Source organism: Bidens hawaiensis, unplaced genomic scaffold (genome assembly GCF_021521415.1).
Source record: "Bidens hawaiensis isolate Kalapana, Puna unplaced genomic scaffold, B.hawaiensis_p1.1 tig00005482_1, whole genome shotgun sequence".
NCBI lineage: Eukaryota > Viridiplantae > Streptophyta > Magnoliopsida > Asterales > Asteraceae > Bidens > Bidens hawaiensis.
Window position 1 is genome coordinate 1,254,830 of NW_027491351.1, and position 12,747 is coordinate 1,267,576.

A 12,747-nucleotide genomic window follows, 5' to 3' on the forward strand; every position below is an offset into this window, starting at 1 on the left:
TTTTCATGGTCAAGGATGAACATGATGGTACAAAACGGTACAAAGCAAGATTAGTAGTCAAGGGTTTTCAGCAGAAAGAGGGAATCGATTTCAATGAGATATTCTCTCAGTAGTGAAAATGACCACTATCAGACTTGTTCTCAGTATTGTAGCAGCAGAAGGCCTGTATCTAGAGCAACTATATGTCAAGACAACTTTTCTACACGGTGACCTAGAAGAATGAATCTACATGACACAACCAGAAGGTTTTTAGGTTAAAGGTAAAGAAAACTTGGTGTGTAAATTGAAGAAGAGTTTGTATGGTCTGAAGCAAGCGCCCAGACAATGATACTTGAAGTTTGATAACTTCATGGGAAGAGTTGGTTACAACAGATGTGACAATGACCATTGTTGTTACATAAAGAAGTTCAAGTGTTCTTATATCATTCTACTACTCTTTGTAGATGATATGTTGATTGCAGGTTCATACATGACATAAATCAAGAAGTTAAAGATGCAAATGTCTGAAGAGTTTGAAATGAAAGACTTAGAAGCTGCAAACCAAATACTCGGGATGAGTATTTTCAGAAACAAAGAAAATGGTTCTTTGACACTCTCTCAAGAGAAATACATTGAGAAAGTGTTAGAGAAATTCAGCCTTAAAGATGCCAAGATCAGAAGCACACCCTTGGGAAGTCACTTTAAGCTTTCCAAACACCAGTCACCTAAATCAGAAGAAGACAAAGCAAAAATGGCTAAAGTTCTGTATCCATCTGCAGTTGGTAGCCTAATGTATGCAATGGTATGCATGAGACCAGATATTGCTCATGCAGTGGGAGTTGTTAGTCGGTTTATGTCTAATCCGGGTAGAGAACATTGGGAAGCAGTTAAGTGGTTGCTAAGATATTTGAATGGGACTTCAAAAGTGGAATTGCATTTTAAGGGGAAAGATGTTATTCTGAAAGGCTTTGCAGATGCAGACCTTGGTGGTTGCAAAGAATCATTCAAAAGCACTACCGGGTATGTCTTTACAGTGGGAGGCACTGCGGTAAGTTGGATGTCTAAACTACAGAAAAGTGTTGCCCTTTCAACCACTGAAGCAGAGTATATGGCAGTTGCTGAAGCAAGCAAAGAGCTTATATGGTTGAAGAATTTTTTACACGAACTTGGCAAAGAACAAGATGATTGTGCACTATTCTGTGATAATCAAAGTGCAATTCATTTTGCAAAGAATCCTGTCTTCCATTCGAAGACGAAACACATACAACTGAGATATCACTTCATTAGAGAAAAAGTTAGTGATGGTACTCTGAAGTTGAAAAAGATCAAAGGAACTGAAAATCCAGCTAATATGTTGACTAAGGTTATCACCTTAGAGAAGTTGAAGCTTTGCATAGCTTCAACTGGCATTCACGATAATTGAAGAGAAGGTCGGGTAACTAGGAATGTACTAAGATCAGAAGTTTCTTACAGAATTACAGAAGCACATTTGAAGCACAGGTGAAGATTGTTCCGTGGCTTCAAGTGGGAGATTGTTGAGTGTGAAGCCACTCTTGTGGTTTGTCAAAAACAGAGGCAGAAAAACATGTTTGTAGCCTGTCAAAAGAAGTGTCAAAAGAAGTGGCTGAAGACACTGTGTGTTATCCATTTTCTTCTACAACATTAATTTCTTTGTTTGACAAATTTCTATATAATCTCCATATAAGAGACTTATCTTGTATCTGTTTTGCATCATCAACAAGTAATAAAAACCTCCTAGTTACCGAGAGTGGACGTAGGTCAGAGCCGGACCGAACCACTATAAATCTTTGTGTTGTTTTTTGATTGTGAGCTGAGTGGTGTGTGATTTGTGTTTGTGTGTGTGACTCGTCTGATCCTAACACGAAGAGTACGGATTTCAAAATAAGATATTGCAAATCGGGTAAACCGAACCGATGTCACCCAAATCTTCGAGTATTGATCTACGTCAGGTTCAGTTTTTCAGTGTAAGACCAAGACCGATCAATTTGGTACCATTTCGAATTATTGAAGACAATTCATAGTACTTTGGGGCTGAATTCAGATCATGATCCCACAATTAGAGGTGCACAAATCGGGTTCACCTTGAAAACCCGAACCGGTTCGGAACCGGTTTTTTTCACACCGGGTAGAAAATGAAACCGGTTCCAGTCAGGAACCGGTTCGGTTCCCGACCCGAACCGATGCCCAGAAATGCAATCTTTTAGGAACCGGGTAGGTTGGAACCGGAACCGGTTTTTACGTAAAAACCGGTTCCACCGGTTTTTTTTGAAATTTAAACATTATAGCCGTTAGGAACCGGTTCCAACGGCTATATAACCGTTTTAGACCGTTGGAACCGGTTTTTTAACTATAAATAGGTTATCTTCTTTCTATAAATAGCAAGGTTTGTTTGTGTACTTGTTAAACCACTCCCAAAACTATAAAACACACTCCAAACCACAATTAACCTTAAACCGACAACAAATGGCAACCAATGATGACGTTGTTATGGTGATCGAAACAACAAGATGCCCCGATGTTTGGGTTCATTACGATTTGTGTCTCATGACCGACTCACATGAGTTGGCACGTTGCAAATATTGCTCGAAGTTTCTTAAAGCAGCGTCCAACTCGACATTACGGAAACATACGAATAAGTATTGTCGAGAGAAAAGAAGAATGGAAGCTAAAAAAACGGAAGTGGGAGAGTCGTCCGGCTCTACAACCCAAAAATAAGTATTCCCGGGTTAAAACGACGGACTTTGTTTTTTATGTTTTAGTTGTTATGTTTAGTATCGTTTATGTTTTAATAATGTTTGTAATAGTTATTTTTTAGAAACGGGTTTGCTAAAGGAGTAGTATTGTAGTTTGTTTTTGAGTTTGGTGGTGAAACAAGTAATGGAAACAACTTATATATAGGTTTGGCCCAAAAATCGGTTCCAACGGCTATATTACCGTTGGAACCGGTTCCAACGGCTAATTGGTGTCTAAAAAAACCGGTTCCAACGGCTATATTACCGTTGGAACCGGTTCCAACGGCTAGTTTGTCTTTTGTTTGACCCTTCAAAAAAACCCGTCGGAACCGGTTATTCCGGGTACGAACCAAACCGGTTCCAATTAAGAACCGGGTAGGAACCGGTTTGGGACCGGTACTGACATATAAATATTAGAACCGGGTACGATTTTCGGGTACAAAAATACCAAAACCGGGTATTGTTCCAACCGGGTTGGAACTGGAACCGGTTCCGGTTCGATTCCACCGGTTAGGTTCCGGAACCGGTTTTTTTGTGCCCGTCTACCCACAATGCATGCATTTGCTTTCTTTTAGACATTAGATTTAGAATTCAACTACATAGCATGAAGTAACCAATATTTGTTTAATTATTTTACAACATTCAGTATGTGGTACCCCACATGCTTGATGAAACGTTTCAATGAAATTCTAATGTGTATATCATGTTTGAAGGCAATAAATAGTTAAATCACCAATACATATATCGCAATCAAGATGATATTTATAGGTCAATTAGATGTGTTCATGTCTAAGATGTTTTATTCATATAAACTGACCACGAACATTGTTTTTAAAAGAAAAGACAACGAAATAAACATATTTCCTTAATCAGAAGAGACACGGTGATGTTGTTTGTTAACAAGCGGGTCAATGATTTTCCTCCATCCGTCATAGTCAATCGCGTCATCACTAACTGGTAACAAAAACCCGTTAACAAAGAAAAATGGTGTGCCATACACCCCTCTCAAACACCCGTACTGCAAAAACAAAACAGGGATTGTTGTACTACATGTTATGCACAATGTAAACCTCCCAAATCAGGGATTCTTCACTTTACCTTGAATGACACGCGGGTTTTGATGTTCGTCTTTGAGTCTCTGAATCCAGACTTAATCGCTGATTGCATGGAGTTCCCAAGAGTGCTTGATGCTAACCTGATAACTTGATCAAGAGCTGCTACTCGAGACATGTTTAAGGTTTGTGCATTGTAAAAGCGTTCCTGTTTGTTTGCCGGTCAACAAACATGTGTTATAATCAATTAAAATATAAAAATTAAAAACTTATAATGAAGTTATTGGTTGTAACCTGATTGTTAAAAAAAGCTTCCAACAAACGGTATGTCGCTGAAGTATTTAACTCATTAACTATATGCAAAGCTCGGGAAGTAATGAAAGCGTTGTCATGGTATCTAACACATAAAATGTAGTGTAACATTGTATTGTATAAAATATTTTAAACGATATAATATAACGTGTAATCCTAATGGCTCAAATAAAGGGGAACATAACCTTAATTTACCACATATTCGAAAAGTAATCAAGAAAAAAGACACTATAAACCACCAAATCCATCTGCTTTATAAAGTTGCGTAAAGTGTTGTAATATCAGCATAAATACATGTTTTACAAAGTAACACAACTAACTTTCTTGTGTTACTCGAAGGCTTTACAAAAGTATCTTTAGAAGAAAGTTGATACTTTGGTGTTTGGTCTACTAGAACTCTAGAAGTGCAAGGTGAGGTCAACCTGTGTCGTATGTGCTACTTCTTAATTAAACATGTCCTTTATGTATGTTGGACTTAATTTCCATCCTCGAGTCAATGAGGCAGGTTGGGCCGACATCGAGCCTATGATGAGTTCGTGTCTTGTTTATCAAGTTGAGCACGTGACTTGGTTTACATGGAATAAATTACTTGGTGAACAAGTCGAGCCAATGACTTGGAAAACAAGGAATTTATTTATTAATTATTGTTTAAATATGTTTTTACTAATTAGTATTTGAGTATGATAAGGAGTTTGTATTCTAGTCTAATTAGGTTTTCATGTTTAAACTAGTACATATACCCGAGCTTGTGGGTTATATCATTAAGAGTTTGTGTATTGTAATTTTTCGAGCTAATGAGAATTACAAAGATTGAGCTTATGATCTAAAACTTCGTTATTGTGTTTATCGATCCATCCTGGTCACCAAACTTCAATGTATTGTATGTTTTATTATCCAATCAAAATTTGGAGGATATGAATATCAAGGCCATGAGTGTTAATTATACAGCCAATAGAAATATAGTATTAACCGAATTCGACATACAAAATGTTCCTTCTCACTTATAAGAGGGAGTTGTAATTTGTAAATTGGGGGCGAGTCATTTATTGTTTAAGAGCATACTTAATATTGAGTTTAAAAACAACTTATTGGCTTTTGCAAGATGTCAATACGATAAAATATTGTTTGACACACAAAAGTCTCTCTTACTTTCGTTTTTTGAAAGAGTTAATAAACTATTTTCAAAAAGCCACAAATCCTGACTTTTCAAAATGTATTTTTTAAGAAAAACCAATAAATTAATAAGCAGTTTTCAAACTTAATCCCAAACATGCATAACTCAAAAAGACATGCATTAATCTTATGTAGTTATGTATTAACCAGCTAGCTGCGTAAATGGAGTACACCCGTTTGATAAAACTTTGTTTTATTTTTCATAATGGTGAGTTCCTAAATTTTGTAACTAGGCTAAAGAGGGTGTGAGTGATCCTTAAAAATATAAAAATACAAAGTTTGTCAAGCATTAGTAGTGCCATACTCTCATCTAACCTACTCTTCCACGTGTAATCTTAATTTTCGTTTAGAATATACGTGTTTTCGAGAAACTACAACACACATTTAATAAATTACATGGCATAACTTATAATAACCACATAGCAGTTATGCAAACGTATAAACACAGTTTTGTCTTTATTACCAATCCACCAACTCATGACACAAGAACACAAAATAATTTAAAAAACTTAAAACAAAAGAAAATAAAGAAAAAATAACAAAACACGTCCTTTATGTTTGAACGTTTTTTCAGTTGACGTCCTTTAGTCAAACAAATAGCAGAAAGCATACTTTATGTTTCAAATCCGTATCACGTTACATCCTTTGACACTAACCCATTTAACTTTTCACTTTAAATATAGTCATGTGCAATGCGCATGAGGATAGTGTTGTAAATTCAAATATTTGTTTATTAATTAAAACTAAAAGAAATAATATATATATGTAGTATTATAACCCCCTCTCTCTCTCTCTCTCGCTCTCGCCAATGTAGCCCCACACTGCTCTCTCCACACCACAAAACCACTACCCCTACCATCACCAACCAAACAACCAACACCAGATCTGAAAACTCCCTCACCCACACCAGAGTAACCGTCATCACCGACCTCACCACCATCTACCCCGACATAAACGCGACACCGAATTAAATCCGCTGGAAATCACTAAACGGAAAATTGATTTTTGTTGGTGGAATGCTCGAGCTGGTACTTGGTCAGTGGGGGATGCAGTGAAAGTCTAAATCTATCATTCATCTAACTATCGGGTCTTGATTTTGTCGTTTCTCGCCGAAAAATGTTGACAACAGGTCGGAATTCTAGTTCTTGGCCGAAATTGTGGGATTTTCAGGTCTACGTCGCCCAACTGGTTGCCGGAGAAGACGAATACGCCGAAATAACGGGATTCCAGGTCTTCTTCTCCATCTGGTTGCCTCCACCACCACAAAATAAATACCCTAACTCTGGCCGGAACCACCTCACTGTTCTTATACCTCTGCCGTTTAGCTCGGAAAAGAAAAACCATCGCTGGTAGATTTAGGGTTTCTGAGATGATGATGATGATGGTGGCTGATAGTGATAATGGGTTAGGAATGTTTGGTATGAAGATGAAGGGTTAAGAAAAGAAAAATGTTTATTTACTTAAAGACCAAAAATTTATGTTAATTACATAAATAACCCCTAAGGGGTAAAAAGACCAAATTGTCCTCACATGAGGTGCACATGACTGGATTTAATAAAAAAACTAACCCTCGTTAGTGAAATGGACGAACCATGCAAGGTTGTTTGAACATAAATGATGTTTTTCATCATTAAATTTGCTAAATGACAACCACTGAAAAAACGTACACACATTCTTTACTTTTGCCATTTCGTCGAAAATAAATTATCTTTTAAGATAATAATCAGTCTAATGGTCCAACCTATAAACCGGTAGAATGACATGTCTAATCACCTGTCCATAGAAAACACCGAAAAATAAAACTGCTTATTTGTTATTTACTTTTTGAAAAAGTAAAAAATAGTTCTGAAAATTTTCAATTTAAAGCCCTTTTCAAGCCTTAAACTGAAGCATTTTACAATTTTTAAAAGCTCCCTCAAACAACCCTGATAAGATAAAATAGAGAGAGAGAGAATACTAACGGTAACGGGAAGGGATGAACAATGAGAGAAACAAGTCCAGACCCATAATAATCCACCGCTTGTTTAAGCGGAGGCCACGAATCCCGGCTATCTGGACACACCGGGTCGAAGTACGCCTCAATAAAAACAGTTGCCGTAGACGCCGCCCGTTTCTTGTACACGAACCCATCATACTTCGGCGGAATCAAAGACTGTGATGAAACCAAAACCAACATGCATGTTAGAATCAGTAAAAAGGTCACCGGAACTGTGGGTTTTGACATGAGGACAGTGCGGCGGAGGACGGTGGATGAAGGATGTGAATTTGGGGTGATGGGTTTTGTGAGTATATGGGAATAATATTAATGGGAGTGGGTTTTGACGTCCACGTGTTATGCACTCAGTTTACCGAAATTATGGATTCTGTGGGCGTTAAAGTTTGCTTTAAAGTTATGCCTTTGATAAAAGTGTATATGAAAATACGTAAGCGGTTAGTTTTAAGATGTGAGATGGTTCTATAATAAGTTTGGTGGTAAATTAGGAGTATAGTTAGGAGTGCGTGATAAATATGCTTTTAAGTATAAATTTTAGTTTACCGTTTATATACGTAGGGAAAAGTTAACGTATAAATAAAATGAACGTGTTACTTGTAAAAATCAAGTAGACTAATTATATATACATGTAGAATAATTATGTAATTACTTTTTGATGTAACTACATAATTACTTTACTTGATTATCACGTTTAGCACGTTAATTTTATTTGTATTTGATCAAAACGCTATATATATATATATGTATATTCCACTTTATTTCATTAAACATTAATAGAATTTATGCGGATAATAATATGTTGTTTGCGTATCCATTTTAATATATGTGTCATCAATAAAAGATACGTTATTTGATAAGTTTATTGCACACGTAAGTTTGGTTCACATGTGATCTTTATAATTTTTGAGTAGGAATGTTTATTTAAGGTATGAAGTGAAATCAAATCTTCATAGCACATTTGAACACATAACACACACAAAGTGATGTGTTAGTTGTTTTTTTTTTAATGCTAGGGTAATCGAGTCATATTGTATGCATATAGCAAATTGATGTTACTTGATGCTATCAAATTACCAGAATGTGTTAAGAGAATGACTGGTCATGCCTCTTGATATAACTTTGCAACGTTATAACTAGTTTAGGGTTCAAATTCATCGGACTCAAAAGTCACCGACAACCTTCCATATGCGTTCTGTGAATCCGTAATGCATGCACAAATGCTGTGACATCATAAGATAATTGTCAAAATCCTATGATAAAAGAGACCAATCGAAGAGCGAGAACGGGGCGAATGATGTTGTTGATATGTCTTTTGCGTTCGGCTTTACCGTTTCAAAAGGATGTGTGAGGGCAAGAAAAATGAAACACCATTCCATGTTGAACGCAAAAATTAGTGAAAGAATTGTTTGCATCATATTCCTTACCATTGACACAGAAAACATTTAATAGTGCGGTTAAATATTGGGTTTTAATATTGTTGTGAAAGGAAAGAAAAATAGAGAAAGCATTAAACTTGAATCATTTCAGGTTTGAACGTGTGAAAGAGAAAATAAGGATAGATGACCTTTTGGGATGTTTCTATCAGAACAACCAAAAGCAAATTTATGAGGCGTTTGTGGTATGTCCCGGTTAAAGCGGATAATATTATCGTGCGGCAGTAGATGGGCTATTACAAATGGTATGAGAGACAGAGTTGGACCGATGGTGCCAGGTCTAGCGAGGATGCTGGACCCTAAGGAGATGAATTGTAACATCTCACATTGATTGAAGAGAACAAAACCTTTTTTAAAAGGGGTGGATACCTCCCCTCGTCATAACACGTTTTGGGCGTTTAATGCTAGTGAATGAGAGGAGAACTCCACTGTTTAGCGTACTAATGCGTGATGGATGTAGTAGAAAAAAATGTTAATTTTTTCAAAGGTTTGTTCACACAATGTTGAGTTTTAAATTTATAAATATGATTATTAACTTAACTAAACCACACACAAATAGGGAAGTGTACCTATCGTATATGTAGTAAAGTATAGATAAGAACCAAATATTGATCCACGGACACACTTATAAAGTTTTACCACTTAATCGTTTTATTTATTTAACCGGAAGTAAAGATCAATTTTGTTTTGGTTTTTAGTAAATAAGTTCTAAGATAAATAAAATAAAAAACAATATTTTTGGGTTTTTATATATTAAGGTGGAAAGAAAATCAAAGATAGAAGGGTATTATCTTGGTTAAACTCCTCTTAACTAGGTTTGATAGTTGATTAGTAAACATGTGATCTTGAGCTTGCTATGGTGATTAAATGTGAGAATAACATAGTTAGTCATGTTATTCCATGATAATTAAAGAAAGAGATAACTTTTGATCCATTTTATTAAAACCTCATTTTATGTAAGCAAGTGGTTTTGAATAAAGATAAGTTAACTCACTTTAAAGATGACTCAACCTCTTAAATTACTAAGTGAATTGTCCTTGATACTTTACTAAAATAACCATTAGATGTATTATGCCTAAAATACCAATTATGATTAGTTGATTCTTAAAGGATTAACCTTGAATTACCAAATATTAACCCACACAACTCTTTAACAATTATAGAACTCATGTAATAGCCACTCAAGAGTTGCTTTAAATTGGTTATGTTGCACACTCACTCAACGAGTAATTAACCAATCTTAATGGATGAACACCAACAATACGTTTCCACAACATTGTTGATAGTTCCCATTCTAAAATGGTCAATCATTATTAATATTCCATTTGGTCCATGTCAATATTAAGATTCATGTTTCCTCCCAACCAAGCCCTTACAAGAATGGCGATTTCTTGACTTATCATCAAGTTCGGAATCTAGGCGGCTATTTAAAGGTTTCTTAAGTTATTCCCCAAACCTACACAAGAGTGGAAGTTCCCCGGCTTATCGTCAAGTTCGGCATTTGGGGGTTGATTTTAGGATTCTTAATTTATCAACCAAGTTCTCACAAGAATCGTGATTTCTCAACTTATCATCAAGTTTGGGGTCTTTGTGTCTATTTTAAGGTTCGCTAAGGCTTTTCAAGACTAGCAATTTCTCGTCTTATCGTCAAGCTTAGAACTTGGGATATATTTTAAGAGTATTTTAACATTCCTCATCAAGTGATAATTGCAACACAACCTTAAGTTATAAAAAACAGATCACATGTTTTACGAACATTATCAAACTTTAATTATGATTCATTATAAAACAAAATGATACTATGGAAGTTTAGCTACTAATAGACATAATGATAGTTATCAAAGTAATGGATACACACATGGTCAAATTGAAACAATCTAACCAATTTGGATGACTAATCTTTAATGCTAATAACTTCTCCAAAAAGCTTTATCTCCTTAATCTTCAAGTGTTGGATGGATGGTATTGATTCCCTTATTAATGGTGGTGAAAGGAAGTGGTTGGAGAGTATTGAATGCTCCTCAAAGGGGCATTCAAATCCATTAAATGAAGGAGAAGAGCATTCAATTTATAGTCTGATCAGACCCTCAAGGCATGACCTTGCCGCCATATTTTTCCCGCTGCATTAATTTTCCATGTTAGATCGTATAGCTCAAGGGCAACACGGCCCTGTTGAGTTCCTCAACTGTCCAAACTCTTCCTGTTTTGTCCTTTTCTCTTATTCTGAAGGCATGACCGTGTTCTGGGAATGCATGACCGTGTTTTGCTTCAGTACCTTCTATTTTGTCTTTTCTTAATGTCTTTGATAACATGGGGTGTGTCTTGGTTAACATGACCATGTCTTGACTTTCTGATTTACTCTGTATGCTCTAGAAATGGCCATGTCTTGATTCACCATGGGGTGTGTCTTGTTAGTTTTCACTGTTTATCTCCATTTTCCTTCGTATCTCAGCCTTTTTTATTCCTTAGGACTATATTTACATATAATATAAATTATAAACATTAGTGGTTATTTATTCCTTAGGACGCTTCTTCTTCCCATAGTGTTGTAAATCAACAACTTTTTTTTACAATCCTAATTACTCTTTTAAGGTTAGATCGTCAAGAACTGCTTTATCCAAGATGTGGATAAGCTCTTCCTCAATCCAACGTTGAACATAACTCGTAACTCTAATGGATCGTTCGGCTTTGGGCCTAATAGCCCCCACTCTCATTAGTTCGGTATATTCGTATTGGGATTGGGTTTGACTTACTCTACATCTTCCTTCGTGGGACCAATTTCTACAACTTAAACATCTTTCATATATTTTTGCTCGTCTTTTCATTGTGCTTTTGGAAATCTCACAAAATGGTAGCCTTTGTTCCTCTTGGCGCCTATTTTACATCACCCCATTGCTAAAGAGAAAAGTTCTCTCCCTAATTTCTAGAGGCAACCTAGGTTTTGCGAATTGTAGGCAACTAAGTAGATTGAAATCGAAAGAATGCATTCTAGTTCTTTAAGGTCTGCCTGTGAAAGACCAATGTTGAATTCTACCAGTGAAAGGGTTAGTTTGGTAGGGTAGGTTTTTAGGTAGGTTTGGTGATATGTTTAGGGTTTCCGCTGGAGTTTTTGTGATTTTTGGAAATATACTACCTTTCTTGTTATGCATCATTTCCTCTGATATTGGATAAAATTCTCAAGACAAGTTCTATTCCGCAAAAATATTTTACAGTAGAGGTAATTTTGCTCAAATGTTTCTCGGTGTTTGTTAGTTTCTAGTTTGTCAAAAATATTTAAAAAGCTTAAGGTTTTGTTGTTACAAAAACAGAATTTTGGATAATTTGTTCAAAAAGTTTGATTTCGGACTTTGTTTAGCTAAGTGTAAATCCCTCCCCACACTTAAATCTCACATTGTACTCAATGTGAAAAATTTTAAAATAAATGGAATCGAGGTGAAAAAAGAATTTAACTTCCCTACGAGCTGAGACGTAGTTTTTTGTCATCTGTTGTCTTCCTGTCGACTGTTTGGAAGTTCTGGTACTAAACAAATCCTACCTGCATAAAATCTACAACCACAAACACAAACATAATACGCAAAATATATAAAGACCCAAGATAAGTATGGGTATATAGTTACCCGTACCGCCCTACAAGCGTGCATCGTACATAATAATAATAGTGTCTTAAAAAATCCAAACGAAACAATAGAAAATACAATTTTTCGACAACCAACATCTACACAAACATAAAAGTGTTTCAATAAACATCACCAAGCAATGTTGGAATAAGTGGTCAACCGTGTCATGGGTACTACGAGGTTATACCACACTTATTGGTCCTATGGTGGCTAGTGCTTGTCCATCTGGTCCCTCACGTATCTTATTTCCCCATCAAGATGGTCAAATCGGGTGGTCATGAGATGGTGCAGGCCCGTAAAGGAGTACGGGTCAGGTTGTGATGAGCTGGTACCATAGTTGGTATGTGGAGTGACGGGGTGACGGCGTTTACGGCGTACCTGGGCTAACGATATATCATCATCCTCATCAGCTGGAGCCTCTGGATCCCAAACCCT

At 36.1% G+C, this 12,747-nt stretch overlaps 1 protein-coding gene across 1 annotated transcript; it reads right to left on the reverse strand.

Moving 5' to 3' along the window:
• Positions 1 to 3,464: 3,464 nt before the first annotated feature.
• Positions 3,465 to 7,753, reverse strand: LOC143629926 (uncharacterized). Its single transcript, XM_077099069.1, has 4 exons — positions 7,231 to 7,753; positions 4,079 to 4,181; positions 3,831 to 3,992; positions 3,465 to 3,750 (listed from the first exon to the last, which is right to left on the reverse strand). Exons 1-4 carry the CDS (start codon positions 7,491 to 7,493, stop codon positions 3,598 to 3,600), a joined length of 681 nt encoding a protein of 226 aa, XP_076955184.1. The 5' UTR covers positions 7,494 to 7,753; the 3' UTR covers positions 3,465 to 3,597.
• Between the last annotated feature and the right edge of the window lie 4,994 nt (positions 7,754 to 12,747).